Source organism: Hippoglossus hippoglossus, chromosome 1 (genome assembly GCF_009819705.1).
Source record: "Hippoglossus hippoglossus isolate fHipHip1 chromosome 1, fHipHip1.pri, whole genome shotgun sequence".
NCBI classification, from domain to species: Eukaryota; Metazoa; Chordata; class Actinopteri; order Pleuronectiformes; family Pleuronectidae; genus Hippoglossus; species Hippoglossus hippoglossus.
Genome location: NC_047151.1, coordinates 12,359,954 through 12,384,145, shown reverse-complemented (window position 1 = coordinate 12,384,145; position 24,192 = coordinate 12,359,954). Strand labels below are relative to the sequence as shown.

At 39.9% G+C, this 24,192-nt stretch overlaps 3 protein-coding genes and 1 long non-coding RNA gene across 6 annotated transcripts in view; 2 read left to right on the top strand and 2 right to left on the bottom strand.

The window, feature by feature from the left end:
- Positions 1-748: 748 nt before the first annotated feature.
- Positions 749-6,455, bottom strand: LOC117765965 (beta-2-glycoprotein 1-like). The gene is made up of 8 exons (XM_034592618.1): positions 6,271-6,455; positions 5,582-5,758; positions 4,962-5,058; positions 4,364-4,440; positions 3,955-4,143; positions 2,853-3,032; positions 1,714-1,911; positions 749-1,001 (listed from the first exon to the last, which is right to left on the bottom strand). The coding sequence occupies exons 1-8, from the start codon at positions 6,335-6,337 to the stop codon at positions 937-939; spliced, it is 1,050 nt and encodes a 349-aa protein (XP_034448509.1). The 5' UTR covers positions 6,338-6,455; the 3' UTR covers positions 749-936.
- Positions 6,456-7,353: 898 nt separating this feature from the next.
- On the bottom strand, positions 7,354-11,559 carry LOC117765955 (beta-2-glycoprotein 1-like). The gene is made up of 8 exons (XM_034592607.1): positions 11,398-11,559; positions 10,961-11,140; positions 10,153-10,249; positions 9,984-10,060; positions 9,100-9,285; positions 8,752-8,931; positions 7,978-8,175; positions 7,354-7,589 (listed from the first exon to the last, which is right to left on the bottom strand). The coding sequence occupies exons 1-8, from the start codon at positions 11,465-11,467 to the stop codon at positions 7,471-7,473; spliced, it is 1,107 nt and encodes a 368-aa protein (XP_034448498.1). The 5' UTR covers positions 11,468-11,559; the 3' UTR covers positions 7,354-7,470.
- Positions 11,560-12,207: 648 nt separating this feature from the next.
- On the top strand, positions 12,208-12,929 carry LOC117765989. The gene is made up of 3 exons (XR_004614650.1): positions 12,208-12,249; positions 12,460-12,506; positions 12,751-12,929. It is a non-coding gene; the product is annotated as an uncharacterized LOC117765989 (long non-coding RNA).
- Positions 12,930-13,832: 903 nt separating this feature from the next.
- The window catches only part of prkcaa (protein kinase C, alpha, a), a 133,726-nt gene continuing 123,366 nt past the window's right edge, over positions 13,833-24,192 (top strand). For 2 of the 3 annotated variants that reach the window (XM_034592562.1, XM_034592569.1), the window contains exons 1-2: positions 14,072-14,238; positions 16,867-16,898. In XM_034592562.1, coding sequence (XP_034448453.1) covers positions 14,072-14,238; positions 16,867-16,898 — 199 coding nt within the window. Of the gene's footprint in view, positions 14,239-16,866; positions 16,899-24,192 lie in introns of all 3 variants that reach the window. The other variant, XM_034592553.1, reaches the window with a different exon arrangement.

The window sequence follows — 24,192 nt, the reverse complement described above, 5'->3', positions numbered from 1 at the left end:
CATAATTGCACATTGATACAAATCTAAATCAAACTAGAAGTGCATACCTCCGCCCAAGGCCCGACAGTCCCCTTGTGAAGCCACATTTTAATTCACTGGATCAGAATTTTTATTTGGATCCTCACCAATTTGCACACACTTATAAATATCAGACCCCTAAACATTCCTGCTCCAGGAAAACGTTGGAAAAACGCCCAAATCTCACAATGTTAAAGAATGAGAAGGAAAATCCTGGACCCTCCCCCTGATCCAGATCTGCACCACCGATTAACTAATGTTCATACAGCCCATAATGTCTTCAGTTTGGATTCTTTAGGCTGTAGTCTACTGAATATGGTTCCGCATCTCTTTCATAGACAAACAGACAGCTGCTACCACTGCTAAACAGTATACAGTGTTGTAAAGAGTTGGCAGGTTTGTGACACAGAATTGATCTGAGCTTTGGTTATATGTTCATAACTTACACAAAGAAAACCTTGAAGATGTCAATTTATGAAGGCCATTGTGTTACATTCTTGTTCAGATTGTCTCATGCTTCTTTGTGTAGGACTGCATCAGTTGACCTACTTTTGCTGAGGTTCGACATAGAGGGCATTTCTGTTTGTTTGTGGAAGGTGGGTTGATGACGCACGGTATCTTATTTGTTCAAGGACAAGAGAGAAATAAGTGTATCAGAACATAGTAATCCATGTAAACTCTTCATAAATGCCTCATGGATGGCATGATAATTCACATTTGAGAGGTGGAGTAGCAGCAAAAGAAAGTTTATTAATCAGAGTCAGAAAAAAATCATGTCTGAAATTGTTACATTTGTGGAGACTTGGTTACAAAGCTTAAAACAAAAAGACAGATTGACTGTATAATTCTACCTGGACACACTGACACCTATATCACAGTGGTTTAATAATCATCGGAGAGAAGGGATCTCCTGCTGTTTCAGCACTGTTCAATTTCCGATGGAAGGGAACCTGAATATATGCTATAATTAACATGGCTGGGCTCTGGAAAAAGACCAACACACACACAGAGGGAGAAAGAGAGAGAGAGAGAGAGAGAGAGAGAGAGAGAGAGAGAGAGAGAGAGAGAGGTTACAATGGGCCAAAAAATCCAAACAGTGATTTTATATACACCAAGTCGCAGAAAAACAAACTTAGTAAGTCTTGTTTATCATCAAGGGACAGTTTTAGAGAATAATGCCATGTAAGACACCCTGAGAAAACATACATCTGACATTGTGAGGTTGCAGGAAGGTTTACGGTGGTAAATATACACACTACCAGCCAAGTCTTAACTAGTTGGTCATTGTCTTGCTCTAAGAACCCCTGAACAACCAGACTGTCTTTATTTTTTAATACATTTTTTCTTGCCACTATAGCAATACTTTCTGGAGTGTGATATTCATCAGTAACACAGTTTGTGTTACTGATGAATATCAGAAGTTTCACTTCCTGCAAAAAAGCAATAAGTATTATTGCTCCCTTCAAAAGTCCCATTTTGTATGGAACTTCCTTTACTTTTCAGTTTTTGTTGACTATAGCTTTTGTTAGCCACCTCTGTGTCATTTAAGTTTATTAAATGGACTTGGATTTAAAACAACCTGGAGACATTATGGTGTTCTGAATCGTTTGATCGGCTATGTACACACATAGATAAATGAAATAGAATAAACAGCTTACTGTGATATATTCGGCTTCTTCATTAAATATTTTTTACCTTCAAAGCACTCAGGTATAATGAGTTTTCCGTCCATACACTGTGTTGGCACTGGATAACCACAACTCCTGGCCTTGTTCATGCAGTAGAGTGAGACGACTTCTTTATGTAAGACTCTATTTGGTTGCATGTCCTTGATCCAGAGTTTTTGTCCTTTGTATAATACCCTTGCTCTGTGTATGTCAACGCTGCAAGGAGCTATAAGGAGGAAGAACAAAAGTTTCAATGGAGAAATTGTGTTATACTTATTATTATTATTATTTTTTTTACAAATAAAGACAAATCAATATCTTAATGCTAAATTCTGATCACCATGAATTGTAGTAAAGAGAACTGAAAGGGGTTTTAATCAGTTTTTATCCGACAGTTAAGAGTGTCATGCTGTTTAATTAGTTTTACAGCATATTGATTTTCAAAAATTCACTTTTATAAATAAAAGCCTTAAAGGTTCAGTGTGTGAGATTTAGGTGAAAGGGATCTATTGACAGAAATTTACTATAAAATAATCCAAGTGATGTTTTCATAAGTGTGTTTTATCTAAATTATACAAATTGTTGTTTTATTTACCCTAGAATGGGCCCTTTATATTGAAATACTTTATATTCACATCGTGGGAGTCCTCTCTATGGAGGCCGCCATGTTTCTTGTAGTAGCTCAGACTGGACAAATTAAACACCCTTTGAATTTTTATGACAACTGAAGGCTGCCACAGGTTCTCTTTCATGTTTGGAAGGGGAGGGTGAATTTAGTGAGTAGTGTGTAGAATTTAGTGACATCTAGTGGTGAAGTTGCAACATGCAACTTCACCACTAGATATCACTAAATTCTACACACTGGAACTTTAAAATAGTACAAAAATTGGCACTTTAGACCCCAGTAACAGTCAGCACAGGCACAAATAAATAAATAAAAATGACTGATTGGGTTTGAAAATAAAATTAAGAGTAAAAGTAATGGAACTGGACTGGGACCTGATTTGTAATAACAATACATTTAACAGTACACAATAGGAAACACGTAAAGAAAATTCCATTCCTATCCCACCATGCATTGTCTATAAAGCTAAAAGTGTACTAGACTTATACTTCTGTAAACTAGAAGCAGGTCAGGGGGTAAAATGTTTGTAATGTTAGTCCCACCTTTGCACGACGGCTTTTCTGACCACCTCCCATTTTGCTGACAAACTATCTGCTGGTTTCCTTCCAGTGCATTGTCCCCGTCGCAGCCATATTTGACTGTTTCCATGAAGTCGAAGACTCTCTGTTCACTGTTCGAAATGTAGCCTTTGTCAATGTTCGCTGGTGGTGGGCAACTCACCACTGCAAAGGAACATCAGAGAGAGTGTTGATGACTGTCTTTATTGTAGAATAAATATCCCATGAAGCTGTATTGAAACATTTCAGCTGAAAACGGTCAAGACCAAATGTGGTGCAATTGCATCTAATTTATTTTAATGTGTCTTCCTTTTCAGCTCCCTGGAGGGACGTTTTCTTTCTTATAATAGAGTGAGAAATCCACCAATTTCCTTTTCACAGGCCTGTGAAAAGGAAATTGGTTCCTTTCCCTGCCTTATTCTTTCAATACATGGAGACTGACACCTGTTAGCAGACAGAACAACATTTCCAGGTCTCTTACAATCTCATACAGTATTTTCCAAAAAGACAAAACAAGTGATGATTATTAAATTCATTGAGCCAAACGACTATTTGATGTAAGAATAGAATACCTTTGAATACTTCAATCAAAACCTCATTATCAAATACTGCACTGTAAGTTTATTCACATAACAGTCCCAAATGTTTTCTTGTGGTGTATTGGGACAGCTTATCACATGATTTAGGAAGTCTCTTTATTTTATGATTTTATGATTTGTCTTTAATTAGAAAAAATACATACGTAAATATACATTTATTGCCCTGGAATGTCAGAAAATGTTATCTATTACTTTGGAAAATGGTGTATCTACACCTGCTCAATAAAATATAATATATATTTTTACATGGTATATCTCAATTCAATGGTTGCATAAGAGAGGAGAATTCCAGTTCTATGATTATTATCTCTGCTGTCTCATTATTTTGTGTAAAGAAATCGGAAATGTACCTTACATGTACATTTACAATTAGAATTCCATGAAATCTGGACAAATTACATGTTTTCTCATCTGCTGATACAACTGTGTGTTAGATGGTTAAATAAGTCTCACAGTATAGCACTATAACTACTCCTGGTATTTCATACCTCGACATTCAGGTGTCTTAGTCCAGGTGCCACTGACGGTGCACTCGGCTCTCGCGCTGCCAACGAGCACGTACGGAGGCAGGCACCTGTATGTCCCTGCCACGCCGTATTCAGTGGAGTTCCCTCTTATCGTCTTGTCATAAATGATCATCCCAAACTGTGGGATCGGAGCGAGATCACAGGTCGGAGCTAGGAGGGAGGAGGGAGAATGAGCCATTTTATAAACATGCTTGCACAGTACGTGAAGTTTCTTTTGTCTTTTGTTTATAATGGTGTATAATTTACGTATTGTTATGAATAACTTGATTCACAACAAACTAAGTGGTAGTTTTGTTGTGTTCCACTTAACAAATACAAATGTGTTTTTGACCGGATTAATAATTTTCCTGGTCTTAGACGGATTACATACGCTTGCACTCTGGTACTGGTGAGCTCCATGTTCCATTTGCTTGACACACAGTAGAGCTGGCTCCGCTCAATATATGTCTGCAAAGCAGAAGCCATATCAATAAGTCAGTTCAAGCTCAGTTTGCCAAGATATTTACAAAATACACGATGATTGATTTAAATCTTGTTGAGTGCATTTGAAGCCAAATGTTGGTAAATCAGATTATTGTAAGATGCACACAAAATAAAATGATTGTATGACTCTGGTTTATTGATCACGTTATGTAAACTTAATGTGTGATGAACATGAGTCAATGTTTTCAGCAGATAGCTCTGTTAATGTTTAGTGAACAAGTCAAATTCAGTATTAATGGCACTACTGTTGACTTGTCTGGGTAAGGGTTGTTACAGATTGCTCTGCGGCTGATGTTAGTTTCTGTAACTTGCTTTACAATTACATTTAGAGGAAAAAGGACTAAATTCAGCTTCAAACTGCACTGACACAAACAGGAGCCTCTGCAAAAACATATCTCTGAATCTCATCCAGTTTTATTGGCATTTCATCCCCACTTTATGAAAAGTGTTGCACAATAAAATTCAAATAGATGTTTTTGCTTTACCCTTCATGACACGTGTAGTTGATGGTACTCTGGAACGCTGTATCCTCATAGTACAATTCTCCATTAGACAACAGATCGGGAGGAGGACACAGTTTTGCTGCAGGAGAGAAGACAGCAGAGAGCAGTTATTTTTCTATGAATGATAGATTTACACACTGTATATGTTGTACCTGCTGTAGTAATGTACAACCTCAACGAAGGGATCAGTGTGATCTAGTTGTGCTAGTTTTCAATAGAGAACATAAACGTATGTAAATATTCTCATACCAAAGCATCGGTGAAGTCGTATATATTTTATAAAAGTAAAATTCCGTAATAAACTACATATTTATAATAGAAAAACATTCAAGACAAATAGTGAACAGAATTTAGTAGAAATGGTTCATGTTGCATCACATGCTTGTCAAATATTCTCCCCAAAATCAACAGGAGAAATGTTGTTTGTTTTATTTCTCATAAAACAAACAAAGGAAATCTATCAGGGATACCAGTATAAATGACTTGATATTTGATTGTCGCTGTTAAATTTAAATTGCCATGTTGACATTAAACGTATGTGTTTCATATGCTGTTGTTCTGTCACAAGACCTTAAGTTCTCACAAGAGTAATAGAGACCCACGTTTGCACATTAGTCTGGTTTTTGTCCATTCTCCCCTCGCAGAGCAAACAATCGTCCGAGGGCCTAATATGGGGGTGTATCCCTGTTTGCAGGACAACGCCAACTCAGCCCCGGGGTTGAAGAACCTCTGGAGCCCATCCACCTCAACGTTGACAGGCAGATCAGGCCTTAAACACACTGAAGGGACACATTGATTATAATAAATATTATGTATAGAGTCTCACGCTCAAACAAACATTTCCCGAGTGATTTACATTATTTTGGGATAATGTAAATTATTATCCCCAACATGATCTGAAAAAAATCATCTTGTTGCTCTAGTTACTGGCCCTGAAATAATATGTGTGTGTGTGTCCTAAAATACTTCCTGACAACAGAGAAACTTGTCAAAAGAAAACTCCAGAAAATGTAATTTAATTTGATGTTTGAAGTTACATTACACATTTAAGAGACAGAGAATCAGTAAAAGAAAGTGTGAATGAACTTGAATAAATTGAAATCAAAATCTATTTCTGGCTTAACCACACAAATTCAAACATCAAATGAAATGAGACAATCACTTTGTATCCCTCTATTACAAAGCTAAACATCATTATTTCTATAGAGTCAAATACTGAGGTTAACCAGCATCGCAAGAAATGTGCATTCATGTACTTCAAGCCAAATAAGAGCAAATCAAAAGCAAATACCATCAGATGATGCGGTGGTAAAAATCACAAATGGACAGAGCAGAAACAAAGTCAACATGAATTCCATCCTCGTCCACGTGTTCAGACGCTCCTCAGGTTATGTGGTTCAAACACTAAATCTCTGTCCCCGCTCTCACTGCTGCTGTCGTCTCTCGAAAGCTGAACAGATAAGAGCAGCACGAAGTGAATTCTGGTTTTGTTTACTGTTTTTATTTTTTTTGCTCGCTATCTTGTTATTTGCAATAGGAGATTGGAATCACTTTACTGGCAGTGAAGCTCCAGCAGTGGACTTTCCCTTATTGCAGCAATATTATGAAACAGGGACAAATGGTTGTTTTTGCAGACTTTGTCTATTAAGCCTCAGACTTTCAAAAAACTCAGCTTAATGTGACAGAGATACTTAAAACCTAAAGAATACAACGGCATAGAGGCCAGTTAACAATACCTCAGTACAAATACAGAGAAGAAAATGTTGTTGTCCATGGCTTTGTCACCAGCAGAATTTATTACTTTTACGTCCCTTGATCTCTTGATAAATCCATTCATCGTCACTTCAGCTCATTAAAATCCATTTGCCTTTATCTTGACTTATGCTCAGAATCTTGATCACTGGTTCCCTGTCAACCACAGAATTTAAAAGATTTTTGCACCTGATCTATAAAACATTGAATATTTATCTGACGTGCCTCCATTTCAAGAAAGTTTTTCTTCCCCTCCCAACTCCAAAATTTGATTTACAATTTGACAAACGAGGATTTGTGCACCTACACTATTAAGATTTAGGATCAGCCAAAGATATTTTGGCTTTATTTAACTTTTAATTAACTTTTTGATCTATAAAACAACTAGAATGGCAGAGTGCACACCCTTGTCAAGGCCCAACAGTCCCCTTGTGAAACCACATTTAAATTCACCAGATCCACCTTTATATTTGTATCTGCATGTTTTTATTGTAACCCAGGTATTGTACTATGTATGTTCATTATTTATGTACATAGTGTGTATGAATCTGCAGCCTGGAAATAACAAAGTTTCTTTGTAGTCGACATCATTAGTTACCACACCAAAAGATAGATTTCTTTAATGATTTAATTCACAATTAAAAACATTGGATTATTATCAAAATAAAAGATCATGATGACAGATTTATTAACCAAGATCCAGTAAATGATATCCCGTCTGTGGGTTTCAGGTCAGTTGTTATGCAGGTCTTGCAGGGCCCGCAGGGTTTGTGGTGCTTGCAGGGGGCGAAGCAGCACACATTGTGATTTCAGATGGAAGAGAACTGGCCCTTAACGTGTACGCCACCTTGCCTGGTTCTAGAAGCAAGAAGTAGAGAGGCAGATGTATTACTTATATGGTATGATTTCAGATATTTCATATCACCATATGGCAACATCACAACACACCTGTAGGACATCTAACATATTACGTGACGTTTATTGAAGGAAAAAAACACATTGTATTGCTACGAGTGAAAACGTGTGGATTATGGGAGAAGTTACGCCCAAACTCTGTTTTGATATTTCTTATCTGATGGTTACTCTCCACAGTATATTCAGAACATTCTAGATATAGATGTGTAATTCAGTGTATACTTTTTGCACCTGTATAAGTACTAATGGTGCCTCAGTTGAAAGCATGTCTTTCATCCGGGGAAAGTTGTCCAATCGTTAGTCTTGATTTATTGAGCTGGCGAGAACTCACCCTCAAAGCATTCTGGGATGGGCAGGGTTCCATCATCACAGGTGCTGGCCACAGGGTAGCCGCACCTCTCGGCTCTGTTCAGACAATAGAAGACGACGGGTTCTCTGTGCAGGACTCTGTTGGGTTTCAGGTTTGCAATCCAGAGCTTCCTGGCGTTGTAGAAGATTCGGCCTCTTTTGATGTCAACCTTGCAGGGAGCTGGAAGGTGAAAAAACAACAACACAGTTAAAGCATTTTCTGACCAGACATTGCAAATCCAGATATAAAATCACAATTTTTTAAAGGCTCATTTGAATTTCCCCTCCTACATTTGAAAGCGGTACTAAGGGCTGAGAGGCTGTCATTGTTTCTCTTTACCAATTTACTCCTTTTCAGAATCAGAGGGGTGGAGACAAGCACAGCATGAGCATATCTGGATATTCTTATATTTCGAATAAAGATTATATTTTCATCTGTGTTTGTTTGATTGGTAGCAGGATTACGCAAGAACTACTCAACCGATTTACATGAAATTTTGTGGAGGGGTGGGGAATGACCCAAGACTGAACCCCGATCCAGGACTCGTTTTTTACGTTTTTCAAATTCTTTTTGATGAGGGACTGATGCAGATACAAATAAAAATCTGGATCTAGTGAATTCAAATGTTGTTTGAAAAGGGGACTGTTATGCGCTCTGACAACTGATTGATGCATAAATGAATCCAGAATCTTTGACAGTAACAAAACACAAATTACTCAAATTTAGCTTTTAAGATCTCATTTCCCCACGACTCACCTCTGCACACTGGCCTCAGAGACCAGGTTCCTGTGTTTTGGCACTGGACCTCGGCCTCACCGTCCAAAACGTAGTGCTCATTGCAGCCATATTTAACCTTCTCCTTGTAGCCATGTTGTCTCATCACAGCAAAGGTGATGAAGCCATTTGGTATACCTGCTGGAATGGAGCAGCTCACCTCTGGGATGATCAGAAACAGGACAAAAGAAAAAGGTGATGAGTTTTGAAGTGTAAAAATTCAGGGAAATCATTTTTAAAGTCCGGGAGACTGTTAAACTGTATATTGCTTTAATCATGGAGGTAAGAGACGGTTAAAGAATATAGGAATATTTGACATCTTCTCTGTACCTCGGCACACTGGAGGTTCAGTTGCCCTTCCATCAGCCCTGCAGGATCCCCTCTCATGACTGGGTGCTTTAGGTGGGTTACACTCATACGTCCAGGTTTGTCCATACATGGTGCTGGTTCCAGTAATTGGCTTATCATGGACGATTCTCCCATCTCTAGGTGGCGTGGGCAGAGGACAGTTCACAGCTGCAAGGACAAAAAACAACTGCATCAACTGCATTTAGATCTGGGTTCTTTCCTGAGCCATACAACATCCTTCCACCAAGTTTTAGTAATAATCCATCCAGTAGTTTTTGTGTGATCAAACCAATAGACGAACCGAACAAAAAATGGACAGGGGTGAAACAAACACTGAATATCATAACTTTCATGAAGGAGGGTGTATTGTAGCACTGTTGGATGAGATTCCCCTGGTTTTAGTTTGGTCTTCCTGATAAACTGACAACTGAACGTAAGCTTATTTTTCTGTCTTTAGGTAAAACAATGAGCACTGGTTTAACAATCTTTATGAAACAAGTCCACACATCGGTAAAAGTCAGATATACAGTACTACTTTCTACTTACAATGAACAATAAGGGAGAATTAACTTTATGAATACAAGTATATAGAAACACGATTAATTACAGTTTGTAGTCGGTTTGGGTGATCCTGGCTGCAAATCAATTTTAAATTTTAAAACGGACAATAAAGATACTTTGAGCTTTAAGCAAATGCAAGTTCATCAATAAAAAAATCAAGAGCAGCTTCTCAGTTAAGTTAGAAATGTTTCTCTACTTCTTTTCTTTATACTCTACGTACTATTTAATGGCGGTTGAATTTTCTCTCAGCTGAACACTGATAAAATCTATGAATCTTTTCCATTGTGTGTATATTCCTCCAGTACCTTTGCAGAGAGGGGGGGGATTGCTCCAGGAACCATCGTGTAAACACTTGCTTTCATTGGCTCCTTGCATGACGTACCTTGTGAACAAAAAAACGACATTACACTGACAGATATTATCATCGTAACACACAGGTTGCAGTGATGGGGAATTCATTCATTCAAACGTTACCCATCGTCACACGTGTAGTTCAGCACACTCTTGAATGGAGCTTCTGTTCGCCCCATTGCTAAAGGCTGCAGAGGTCTGGGGATCGGGCACATCTTAGCTGTAGAAATATGAGATAATACCATATTGACAACACTGAAGTTAAATGATATTAGATATAGTGTGTAGAGAATAAACACCAGGACAATAGAAAGTGTAATAATGACAAACTAATTTAAATGGGGCACCAGGTTATATAAAAATGGTACTTTAGGCTTGGGTCCTTAAAATGACTGTTTTCTGATCTGAACATATTACAAAGTTAATGATTGTCCCTGAATTCTTGTTATGGTGTAAGATCCTGTGTCACATATGTGGACCTCATCATCTGACAGCTGAGACTCGTGGAGTAAAGTAAACCTTCCAACACAATGGAGAGACTTCTCTGGGGGATTGTGGGAAACAAGGTCAGACGGAGCACAATACATTTGTATGCCGATATGGTTATGTCCAGATTGGAATTGCCTCATCTTTCGTTCCAGTATCGAATTGCGAACGTTTAAGGAAGCATTCCTTGTTGAAATGACAGTTGGGGTATGGTGGGCATTAGTGCCATGCAGGAGCAGAGTTGTCAGTGGGAGAGAGAACTCCCTCTGCCATGGACTTTAGACTTTTTAACTTTGCAGACCTTGTACATTCACCAACAACCTATAAAGCACGTTCCAGGAAAGAGAAATACTATTAAAATCACAAGTCTCCTTTAAGAATTACAGCTGTGCCACTGCTGCACCTCTGTGATCAAGCAGACAAAATCTACATTGACTCAACTCACGGGAACATGCCAGATTCGACTGTGACCACTCTCCTGTGGCCATGCAGGTGATCCGTCGAACGGTCGTCGTTGAAGGCGAGTACCCCTGTTCACATGTGAGGCCCACCTCTTCTCCTGCCTCGTACACACGCTTCAGTGTCGCCTCATCAACCCCGTCGGTGACAGGAGGACGGCCACATACTGGTTAAAGAAATAATTTGACTCATGCATGAGGAGCAGGATTCGCAGCAGTAAGGTTTATGTTCTGCAGCTAAATTATTTGGATGTAACACAGCAACAATACTCAACTACTAATGATTCAATGTGTAGATTATAACACTGAGAATTGTTGTAAAAGGTGACTTGATTTAACACCTTTGACCGTATGGTGCAAATGCAGACCGCTAGTCAAACAGGAATACTTGCAGCACATTACCAATAAACAAAATCGTTTTTACCTTTCTTCGATGTTACAGTTGTGCATGCAATTATTGGGCAGAGGAGCAACAAAGCCAAAATCGGAGCCATCTTCTTAAAAGTGGAATCTCCTCAGTTTCCCCTGCACCTGGCTAGAGGATGGGGGGGCCAACATAGGGGTTGCTGGGTAAAGGGTCCATGATAGTGTGCTCCAATCAGATGCCAGAGTCAGCTCCTATCGATCGAGTACAAAGGTTTCAACTCCTGCATATTTACTTAGTACTGATCGATAACCTTGATTTGGTACAAGAGCGGGCAGCGGACCCACAGCATGATGTGAACTCATGAATAATGAAAGATGGAGACAGACACACACACACACACACACACACACACACGCACACACACACACAGCCTAGTGAAATGTAGGAGGTTGAATACAGATGCGAGAGAGAAGATTGATCACTTTATTAGAAAAACAAATGAAAAACTCTGGACTGCAGAACCATAATCACAAAAATGACACAATAACATGTCACTCAGTAGAGCTCATACCTCCGCCAAGGCCCAACAGTCCCCTTAAATTCAAGCAAGCTGCACAACCTTTTACACACTTATAAATTAGTCCTCTAAATGTGCCTAATTTATTCATCTAGATCAATTTATTATTCTGTGAGAAATCAACAAAAATGCTAAAAACAACGGTTCGCAATGTCTAAGAAGATGAGAAATAAAAATCCCTGATCTGCTTCCACACTAAAATGTAATGGTTTTTTCCCTGAGCCATACTTTATCCTTCCATAGAGTTTTGTGTTAATCTGTCCTGTAGGTTGTGCCATCTTGCTAACAAACAAACCAACAGGACATGGGTGAAAACAACCTGCTTGGAGGAGGTAACACTGTGTCATGCTGCTGACGGTTTAAAGCTCTCCCTCTTTTCTGCTACTTTGCTTTTTAATGGATGCTTGTTTTCAGTGGGCTTCGGCTCAGTGTCAGATGATTTCAGATTTATTTAACCTGATTTAATTAGCAAATATTTGGCTTTGTATTATCTTGCTTGTTGTCGTTGATGTTTTGTGTTCTTGTTTTTATTTGTCCTCTAGGTGAAGCCCTTTGAAACAGCTGTTTCGAAAGGTCCTATACAAATGAAGTCAGTATTATCATTATTATTATTACCATTATTATCATTGTTATTATTATTATTATTATTAATAATAATAAAGAGTCACTTCAGCTCGTTATTACTCATAATAATGATAATAATAACGAGCTGAAGTGACTCTAATATTCTACATGTGTGAACTGCTGATGTTGAACATTATGAGCTTTTTCCTTGGGGAGTTAAAGAAAAGTGTAATGCGCCTTCTTTCCACCCGGGGACGCACCCACTCCAGATTCCTGCAGCGGGACAGGGGCCCTCCCACAGTGAATCCTGTGGTGTGACATCAGCCTGAGTGACAAGGAGGAAGCGGAGTGGGGAAGAGTCAAGTTACACAGAGATACACAGACTACGATTAGGAAGTGTCTCTTCAAAATAAAAAATGTCCCTTTGGATCACTGTGCCAGAGCTTTAGAGGGTGACATGACTTATTGTTAGATTTGTAGCTCCAAAGGATTGACTCTATGGTTTTATATGAAATAAAATGAATTGGGGGAATATACACCCACATTTTAATCATGAATCCATTGCAGAGTTCTTGGTCTTACACGTTCTTGTCATTTTCACCGACAGGATACAAACCTCACACAACACTTCCTGTATGACTCAAGAACAACAGCTGTCTGGCTAACTCTGAGACAATGAGAGAGTGATGCCTGTTGGTCTTTTCCACAATATCCAGTGTTTAACAGTTGAAGACTGAATATGTAGAAAGGTTTCATACAGCGAACTCAGGGTTTTGTCTGTTGATCAATGAGCACTCTCTCTATCAAAACAAACAAACAAACAAACAAACAAACAAACAAACAGTGTTGTTCTAAAGTTTTTTTTGTCTCTTTGATTCACACACTTGATTAAACTGATGAATTGATCAGGTGTGGATCTAAAGCTAAATAAGGCCCCGGAATAAATGTGTAATTATTGAAAGAACTAATTCATTCATTCAATTTTATTTTATTTGTATAGCGCGAAATCATAATATACATTATCTCAAGGTACTTTACAAAGAAGGTCAAGACCTAATTCTATTCATCATAATTCATTCACAAGGGGATTCTAGTTTTTGTAAAGCACCTTGTTACTGTGGTCTGAGAGGTTCTGAATAATAATAATAATAAAAATAATAATAATAACAACAATAAATACCATAATTATTATTATAGCTTGTTATTATAGTTATTATTATTATATGTGATCAATAACATCTGGATGAGAAGGGCACGACAAAGAGTATTTTACTCTGAAGGCGTTACCGGACGTGCTCTCTAACATGTGTAGCTTGTGGCACAGAGCTGTCAGTGGAGCAGCTCAGTGGTGTGTACAGTCAGGGAAGCCCTCACTCTCTCACACACACACACACACACTCTCACTCTCACACGCACACACACACTCAGTGAGTCCGGTGTCTCCGGTGAGGACCGCCGCTCCGCTCTCTGCTGGCTCCACACCCCGAGTCTGAGCGCGTCTCTTCCGCCTGAGAAGCAGCAGCAGCAGCAACACGTCCGGACCGGGTATCGAACCAGGCTGTAGCGTTGATCGAGCACCAGCGGGGGGACATGGCCGATGGAAGTTTCAACGAGTCGTCCACCGCGGACGTAGCGAATCGCTTCGCCCGCAAAGGAGCGCTGAGGCAGAAGAACGTCCACGAGGTGAAGAACCACAAATTCATCGCTCGGTTCTTCAAGCAGCCGACTTTCTGCAGCCACTGCACCGACTTCATCTGGTGAGTCTTCCGCCTCAACACCGCCTCCACCCCCTGACTGCTGCTGCTGCTGCTGCCTGTTGCTCTCTGCACACAACTTGAGGGGATGATGTAACTTCAGGGCTAACTTTTTCCTTCACGATCCTGCAGCCTGCTCACATCTGGCAGAGTTGACTCACTCCAAAAAGTAGTTTCAGCCCCAAACTGTGGAGATGTGCTCGGGCTGTGCGACACATGGGAGGAGTCCCGCCGCTGTCAGTGTCAGGATCATTACACACAGTGTGGTTGTAGGCTGAGGATTGTCTGGGTTTTATGTATATCCTGGAAATTCCCAGTGATTAGCTCATATAAAAACATCAAAAACAAACAAATTAGACACGAAACAATAATTTAGGATGATTGAAATAAAGTACAGTTAGCAGCTTGGGGACATATTGTCCTTTTCAGAATAATGATATTGAGATAATATTGGCTGTGTTAAAGGGATAGTTCACAGAAACATGAAAATTCACTCATTGTCTACTCACCACTGTGCCGATTGAGGGGCGGGCGAAGTGTTTGAGTCCACAAGACACTTTGGGAGTTTCAGGGGTAAACAGCGTTTCAGCCAAATCCAATACCATTGAAGTAGATGGTGACCACTTCTTCAAATGTAAAAAAAAAAACTGCCTCCATACTGCTCCTGTGTTGTCATCCAAGTCTCCGTAAGCCCCGACATAAAACCGCGTCATTTTACACCATGTTTCAGCCTAAATGTCCTCTGTGATCCCCGTGCGAACGCGGCTCCCGAGGAGGATAGCAGTGGACTTTTAGGCTAAAAACACGACTGTAAATTACGACGTTTTGAGTCGGCAGAGTGGTGAGTAGATAATGAGTGAATTTTCATTTTTGGGTGAACTATCCCTTTAATGCATATGGCATGAAAGGTGTGTATCTTTGGGGGAATTTTTAAATCCCAGCCCACAGAATATTTTACACTGTGCAAACAAAATATGCCGTCTCATTATCTTCAGGACAAAAAAACCAAAGCATGAAATCTGTCTTTTATGATCATTTCAATAATGCCACATATTTATGCTCCGGGCTTCAAATTTGTATATTTTACTATTTAACACCATATTGACCCATTTTCCCATATCTGGCATGTAGGTAAAATACATACTTTTTTCTGGGTTTCCTGTAGTTGTACTTTTTCTGTATAATGGAACCCACAAACCTAATGTCTGCACCTGAATTGGCGTGGAAGGAAAGTGAAAAAAATGGAAGGGTATTCTTTAACCACACGCAGATCAAGAGCCACTCTCTCTGTTGCCTTCTCACCCCGGAGGCGTGCCTGCAGAGGTTGGACCTGTTTACGGTCTTTGGATGACTAATAGGTTTCCTCGTCTCTGAAGCTTTTAAAAAGCCTCCATCTAAAGCCACAGTTTTTTTTTTTCATACTTACTGGGGAAGGACGACTTGAGCGGTTATTGATGAGAAACTCTTCAGAATTTCTGCAGCTTCATTGGCAGCACAGAGCCTCAGTGGAAAAACACTTCTTCTGCAGTGAAATGTTTCAATATATGCACATGATGCCTTTGTGCCGCAGTTCTTTCCATGGAGAGAGAGAAAAATGGTACGGAAAGTGTGACTAAGCTGGACTTTCTCACTGTTCCGTGTAGAATCTGTCCACTCCTCAGAGTCTGGAACACAGTGATCACACGTCAGATGTCTTTAAACACTTAAATATCACCTCTCAGACTTTGTCTCCACTTTAGCTTGAGGTGATTTAAATGTTTTATTTGTGGAGTATCATCAATTTAATAATCTGTTAACTGTGAAACCTGCGTTGCACTTACAGTTGCAGTCCCCTGTGGGTGCAGGTGAGAGAGTGATCTCAGATCCTTTTATTGCTGGATGCTTATGACCTCGGCAGTTTTACAGCTTGACCTCTGCCCTGCCAAACGCAGCCCCTGAGCCAGGCACAGGGACAGGGGCAGATATAAAAAATAAAAAGTTAATAATTGAATATAATATTATTATAACATTGTGATTGAATTTAAATTTAAATATGAAAAAAATACAAACAAATACGTTAATAAAAATAAAATAAAAAATAACATGAGAAACATTATAGCAAAAAGGGAAGACGATAAAAATATTATATAGACATTAAAAACGAAAGTGACTTTATTCTAAAGGTGTTGGATGTGGCTGAGGCTCATAGCTGATCAGTAAAGTTCCTCCATGCCAAAGCTCAGAAAACCATTTCCTCATGGATGTGGCTTCGTGCACAGCGGCATTGTTGTCTTACTGGGAAAGGAAGGGCCTTCCCTAAAACTGTGAGCATGAAGTTGGAGGAACACTAGAGTCTAGAATACCACCGTGTGTACTGAAGTATTATGATTGTGCTTTTAGTCGAACTAAGAAAATGTGATAAACACCAAATTTTGTCGTAAAGTTAAGATGAAATTAGTTTTTCAAATGTTTATTTTATTGATTTGGTTGATTTAAAGCACTTCTCTGGTTCAGTAGTTGCGTGCACACCATGCAACACCCTTTCCATGGAATTAACAAACATATCTATGTGTGAATGGCTGGGTTTACTAAGTGCATTCAAGACACACATGAGAGAATAAATATTGAATTCTGCATTCTTTGTTTTCACAGGGGATTTGGAAAACAAGGATTCCAGTGCCAAGGTAAAACGCAAACTGACTGACCTGATGTGACTCATTCAAATATTATGAGAGCTGTGAGCACCTGTGTGTGTGTGTGTGTGTGTGTGTGTGTGTGTGTGTGTGTGTGTGTGTGTGTGTGTGTGTGTGTGTGTGTGTGTGTGTGTGTGTGTGTGTGTGTGTGTGTGTGTGTGTGTGTGTGTGTGTGTGTGTGTCTGTGTGTGTGTGTGTGTGTGTCAGTGTGTGTTTTTTCAAGTTTGCACATTTCGTGGTATTTATATTAGGGTTAGGGTTCATTTGACTGTTGCTGTCACTCAAACCCTCTCATTTAAATGTCTCTTCTGTGGTGTGGCACTTCTGTGGTGTTTGCTGCAAAGACACCAGCTCCATTTCTCTTTGAAAGCTAACAGGAGACGAATCTCTAATGGTCTGTGAATGTACCTTCATCTTGTGGCCAGAAGGAAATGAGCCTAACGTGGTTTTTAATTTCATGTTTATGTTGTTTGTCTCTGTGGTCTCATATAATGAGTTAACACTTGTGCTATATTACACTCCAAGCAGCCTCTTTGAGCTTGTTGCTTGGTGCTCGGTTAGATAAATGGAGTCAAATGTGGTGTTAACTGCTTCCGCTCAGTAAAAGCGGGCCTGTCGTAAAGGCTCAGTGAGTGTTTGTTGGTCATAAGCTGAAGGCCGAGGGATGACAGGTGTTTTAGAAAAGGTGGAACAGGAAGTGAAAGAGCAGACGTGAGAGACAAGGCACAAATTGCACAAATAAGGGAAGATGTCGCAGCTCACATCCAGCTCCCCAGTCGCCAACCTCACGCCGAAGGTGGATTTTCAATCAACCTGCCATTTTGAGTTTCAGCATGCATCAACTCCCAGAATTCCTGATCTGATGTGGAAACTTTGGGGCTTGCCAAAGTCAGACTCTGGCTGCGAGTGCCCAGGTAGCAGATGATGTCAAAGTCCTGTTTCACTTCGTTATAGACACTTTTGCACTGTTTTCCCACATCTGTCTCTTCAGTATATACAACACCTGTCTTTTAAGCATATACAGCACAAGTGACATTGAAAGGTTAGAGTGAGTTGTAGGATTTTCCTTTGTGTACAGTCCAAAGAGAAATCTCTGAATTAAAGGTTTGTAAAAAAATAAAAAAATAAACAAATGAGAGGGGTCCCTTGAGGTCTAACAAATGTATATTTAAAGGAAATGTCGCAAAGCCACGTTTGGATGTTTTAAATCCTGCATTGTTCTCATCCGTAGTTTTCTCCTTTGCTGCATTTATTTGTGGTTGTTAAGTGTATTGGTCTGGGAAGTGATGTGAATTGATATCAGGATGTGAAATGGTCACAGCACATCTCTGCATCTGCTTGAATATTACTAGGGAAGATACTGTATCTCCAGATGATTCACTTTTGGACCAGGTCCTGTTTTAACCTGTGGTCTGTCTGCCTGCTGAGAGCTGTATGCTAGTCACATGAACTCACACAGCGAAAACACTATCTACTAAGTTTATGCTGAATCCGGGCCCCCTGCTGAGGATGCTAAACTGTATGGCTGTTTTAACGGGCCGGTGATGTGTCAGAGAGTAGAAACAGAGGTTGACAGCAGAGCAAAGAGCACCACAAACAGCTCTTCAATGGGTTAAAACACTAAGTTAGAGATCTTTTATGTTCCGTGAAATTTTTTCATATAATTTTGAAACTGTGGTTGGTCCCACATTTTGCGTTTTAAATTCTTGCATTTGAAAAAAGTAACACTCCCGGTCCAATGGAAATAAAATGGAAGCTGGATTTTGTGGAAGGTTTCTTCTCACTATACTTGTCAACATAGTTTTTATCAGATGATGATATAGTTTCTGTCATCTGGAGAGTCCAAACAGTAAAAATGTATATCCAGTGAAAGACTTTATTGGAAACAATGTGCATTGATTTCTACTTAGTGAGTTGTTATGTAGCACAGGAGACAGTCTCGCTCTGTTGGAGACTTAAAGATAAACACTTTGCTGTGGATGACATTTGATCTCAATGATCTCAAATCTCTTGAGAGTGTTGGATTGAGTGAGACACAGAGGTATTTACTGAATCATTACTTATCATACTAACACACTCAGATGATTCATCGTGTTTCCTGTGTCTGACTGGACCTTTAAATTGTTTAACATACAGTATCGGAGCAAGTGTATTAACCCATGTCTGCATGTGAATCCATCAACAGCCCAACACCCACTCGTCTGTGTGATCTCCCCTCACTGAGGTGAGATGCAGCCTGCTCTCTCTCGGGTGAAACCAGGCTCAGCAGTGAGTCAGTCCAAGGTGTCGGAGTGTTGACACCTTAGCATGTTTTTGCATAAGCTGACATTTTCATCAGCGTGTCTGCCAACCCCCCCCCCCCCCCTTCCTCTAAGTTGTCATTTTTATCCTCCCTCATTGTTACTATTACAGCCTTTGATACCGGAGATTATAGATTTAATGATTACAAGGACGCCAGAGATAGGAGTGCTGCATAAAACCGAACAACCTGTGCTCTGCTGTTATTTTTCTCTTGTTGTGTCAAACGCTGAGGCCGTCAACCACATTGAGACACCTTCATTCTTCTCCCACCATAAATCCATGCCTGGGCCTCTTAAATAAATAATGTTTGCCTTATCTGGAGAAAGGTGATTGGTTACACTGCAGCTATTCAAAGAGGGAAAGGTCCCCACTTTATAATACAGTATCTGTTTAGACATAAATTATTAAATCTAAGCTTCTATAAAAACGAGGGTCAGGTCCTCCAGTGGAGAAAGAGAGAGCCGGGCAGTCAATACTTGAAAATGACAAAGTGATAAACTGGAGAGTGGCATTTCTCTAACAACAGTGACATTTAATTTTTCAGCCCTGTTAAATGTCCCTTTTCCAAGAATAGGGTGGGCTCAGTCGGTGTTACGGCACATGCATAGTTTAAAGTGCTGTGAGCTGGAAGCTTTAGTTTTTTAATGCTTGTGTGATTATTATTTTTTAACAAATGTATCATCTGAAACTGATAATTAAAGCTGAAATTATTAATCAATGGATTAAGTAGTTTCCTTTAATAGAAAATAAGTCTCTCTTTTGAATTTAAGTAATTTTTTAAGTAAAAATCCCAGAGAATGTAATTGATTCTCTGGGATTTTGGACTGTTATCAACTTGGCCATTTAATGAAAATTGTCAGTTGTCGCCTTGCTAACGACGCTGTACTGGACCATGTGATGTGAGGATATAGTTGGGCATTCAAATCATCAGTTCATTTACATGAACCTGTTTAGACCCAGGTGAAGAAATCAAACTGCAGTCAACATGACACTTGCAGTGAATTTTAGAGCAAAGTTAATGTTGTGGAAACAAACGAGCCTGTCAGTAACCACCTTTCTAGATGGTATCGTCATTGTGAACAGTCTGTCTGTCGTCTCCTGGACACTTTTCTTGTGGAGTCGTATTTCAAGGCCCTGGCCTGCTGCCATCGGTTCATGCAGACGTGTATCTCAAATCACCATTGAGGTGACATTCTGGACAGAATGACATGCTTTGGAAACTTTGCTGTCGGTGGGTGAGGGCTTCTCGTTTGGATTTTGATCTTGAAGATCTGATTTGCCAAGCGTTTAATCTGACAGTGTAATCCTGCTCTATGACCTGGTTCAGCTTCGTTCAGCTAAACATATTCATAGCTGAGCCGTTCTTATGTGTTTGGGGGTCTAGTGCATGCTTCAATGGCATATGAGCACACACTTTTTCAGACATGAACTTTGAAGTTTGCCTTTCACATATGAGGAATGCAGGAGGAGATCGTCCAGGTCAGACATGTTTACAGTAATGGTAAAATGCCCAGAATAATCAGGTGAGAGGTGTCGTGTGAGTAATTTATGCAGGAGGCAGGACTTGATATATAAATTCCGCTTTGGAAAGCACAATGTTTTTGTGGACAGCATAAACCACCTTAAAGCTCTTAAATCTCATGGTCTTTCCAAGTCCATCTTCGTCTACATCTACTACGTGTATGGCACCTCTTTTTCATCCTGAGACATTTGTATTCTTCCAGTTTCGTGTCTGCTGTGTGTAACCACATCAACACGCCCACCCATTAACTCTGCCTGGAGCAACTGACTCGGACATTTGCATTCTCACTTAAAGCCCCTCTGGAAAATTTCAGGAAAATGTGCAGACTTCACTGCATGTCTGAAATAAAATGGCTTTTCTATAGCCAGTTTTATACTTTATGTGTCCACAAATACTCATGGGTCTGAATGACCTTTTGACATTTTGTCATCGAAGGGTGTTTGTGACAGTGTACCCACCATTTTGGCCCCATCTGTACAATGCTGGGCACTAAATTTACATGAGCTCTGCTACACCACAATGGAAGAGGCTGTGTGAGGCGATCCGCTGCTGCCTTCACTTCTACAATACAGCCAACAAAGCAGCTATTCTTCTTCTTGCATGGATGTCATCATTTTTATATGATTTGTAGTGCACATGCTTGGATTATATAAATACCAATCTACTACATACTGATGTATGGAAAGTGTCCTTCAAGTAGACTCCAAGCGGAGTATAATTCAAACTATTGGTTGGGTCCATATCCCCAACGAGTACAACTGAGGCTTAACAGGATGTTGTTGGTATCATGAGGCCATTACGCCCTGCGACTGTAAGCTTAAAACACAAATCCATTAGTAGGACACACTATCCTGCAGTTTGATCCTGTATCAGATTTTATTAATAACAAGCTTTTTAGTCCATCGAACTCAGCTAATGCTCCTTCTTGTAGCTCTTCTTGGACATGAAGCAGGAAATCGTTTCTTAGATTGTACAACTTTGGCTCAAATGATTGTAAAAATACATTAGTAGACTGCAGCTTTGTTATTTCAAAATGTCTGGTGTTAGAGGCCTTATTTCAACAGACTAGGAATGTAAAGAGATGTGAGAAGAGAAAGGCATAAACACAGATGGTAATGTTCCTGGTGTTCCAGTGGCAACTCTCATTTTCTGCTCCTCGTAACGCAGATGATTTTCTTGAGGACCTAGGAGTTCCTCAGTGGATGGGACATTTATTGGTGGACCTTAGCCAACTGAATCCTACCTTGGGATTTTCTGTGTTCTCCGATGCACAAGAGGAGAAACTAATGAGATTTGCTTTCGCCTCCCAAAGGAGAGGACGTGATATCCAACCATACAAATGAAGTGAGGGCATACGCAGATCAATGGTGATGACGTTTTGACCCTTGTTATGTAAGTTTTGGCACATGTTCGCCTGCCTGCCATTGTTAATTGGTATATTGATTTTGTAATGAAAATTAAAAACAACAGCAACATGAAGGCATCACAAGAAAGTGTTAAATCCAAACAGGAGAAGGACTCCCACCAGCAAAGACAAAACGAGTGTTTGCCTAAAGTGGGGCTTCTTCTGTCTCATGGATGTGGTTAACAAGTCACAGACCCAAAAAATGTACTTTGTAAATAATGCTTCCGACTGGTTAACACAACAACACCCACAAACAATATCACCACCACACAAGAATCATGTCAAACAGTACAGAGAGAGTCTACGAATGAGAGCCACTAGAGAACAGTCCAGTGCTCAAAACAAAAGCCCACTCTCAAACTTTGCAAGAGACACAATATATGGCAAAAAAAAATCCCGAAGATGGACGGAGATAATGGCGGCTGTCACAACTTGCATCTGCAAAGACATGACCTCAATTTAGCCAGTAGAGAAAAGGTTTGAGTAACGAGAAACATTTGGTTTAATCACACAGTCCTCCAGGCCGGGATTGTTTCGTACATTTTCAAATCAGTCAATTTTGATTATTATCACCATAAATGTTGCATTATTATTATTTGTTTCAAGTTTTAAACTCTTTATTATGAGCAGAGAATGACACTTGACAGACATTAAATCATTTTACAAACCTGAGGTAGATCAATTACCGTTTATACAATCTCGGAGCAGCTATCGTCTGACAAGGAATTAGCCTCTGGGGGCAACGGCCAAAGACTCTGTCTTCCATTCCCCGTACACTGTTTGTAGTCCGACTAGTTCCTTTTATCACAGGAGTCGAATGTTTCCCCACAAAAAACACAATCACTGATAGTTTTTGTAGGTATTTCAGGTCCAGATGACATTTAGGCTTATCTATTTTAATAGCTATTTGTATATTTTTTCCCAATTTGTTAGTTTATGTATTTAAATAACCCACACAAATACAGGGAAGTGGTGCAAGTTTCAAACAAAAAACGCGTAGGCTTCTTTTTCCATTCCTGTAATAATTTCAGCCATGAAAGGCTTTAGTGTGATTTATCATTTAATCCTTGATTCTGAGGAGGAAAGATTTGCGACGGAGACATGAAGCTCAGTTTACTGTAGTCACCGTGAGCCCCCAGCCTCAGTTCTGAGTGTGAAACCACAGACCACTCTGCCACATGTGCCTCTTCATCTCTACCACCTCATTGTTTGTGCCTTTGTCTGTGCCATCACCTCTGTTGCTTCCCCCCCCCCCCCCCCCACTTCTGTTGTAAAGCGGCAGAACAAAGACTCAGATTCAAGGCCGCCAGCTTTGATGCTGACCAGCTGAATTTTGCAACATTAGCAGGTGTGCTACCAGCTTTCTTTGTTTTTCAGTCTTTTCATCTCTCTTTGCATCTATTGTGGAAGCCGCTCATAGCGATCCGGTTGTCCTGGGCCAAAATGATCACAATAAACGCTTGATTACTGTAACTGAATTGCGTAGCTTCTGTATGACAGGGAGGGAAAACGTAACACATCACATATTGCGCACTCGCGTAGGCACACACACACACACACACACACACACACACACACACACACACACACACACACACACACACACGACACCCTCTCAACGTTGATTTGTTTGAAATGAAACCTTCGTATTCATCAATTTAGCTAGTCTCACACGCTGAGACACACACACACACACATGCACTCACACACACAAACAGTGTCATCGGACACGTGTGGAAACTAAGATTTATACACTAAAAATAATAGAATTTGTAAACTTACACAATGAATGAAGAGCTGGAGGAGATGGCGGGGCAGGCTCGGTTTGGCTCGATTCAGTTGGCAGTGCGCAGCGCTAGTGATAGAGACACAGACAGGAGCAGTAAATTAATGACAGAGGCACCATATGTATAGGAACAATTCTGTCTTTTTGATCCATATAAATGGTTGATCTATATCCGTGATCACTATATCGGGTTTCCACTGTATTTGCTTGTTTCTCTGCTTGTCCTCTGTCATTTCTTGGGCTCTTTGCCATAAAACTGGACTCTACAGTG

Bases quoted from the DNA above. Each gene is read 5' to 3' on its own strand.
- LOC117765965 (XM_034592618.1), bottom strand. From the start codon at position 6,337: ATGGAATTCATGTTGACTTTGTTTCTGCTCTGTCCATTTGTGATTTTT. The intron at 4,441-4,961 runs GTAAAGCAAAAA...TCTGCTTTGCAG, and splicing joins AACTACACGTGTCATGAAGG to ACATATATTGAGCGGAGCCA. The intron at 3,033-3,954 runs GTATGAAATACC...GTTCCTTTGCAG, and splicing joins TAAGACACCTGAATGTCGAG to TGGTGAGTTGCCCACCACCA.
- LOC117765955 (XM_034592607.1), bottom strand. From the start codon at position 11,467: ATGGCTCCGATTTTGGCTTTGTTGCTCCTCTGCCCAATAATTGCATGC. The intron at 10,250-10,960 runs GTGAGTTGAGTC...ATATTTCTACAG, and splicing joins GTCGAATCTGGCATGTTCCC to CTAAGATGTGCCCGATCCCC. The intron at 9,286-9,983 runs GTACTGGAGGAA...TTGTCCTTGCAG, and splicing joins TCCCCCCCCTCTCTGCAAAG to CTGTGAACTGTCCTCTGCCC.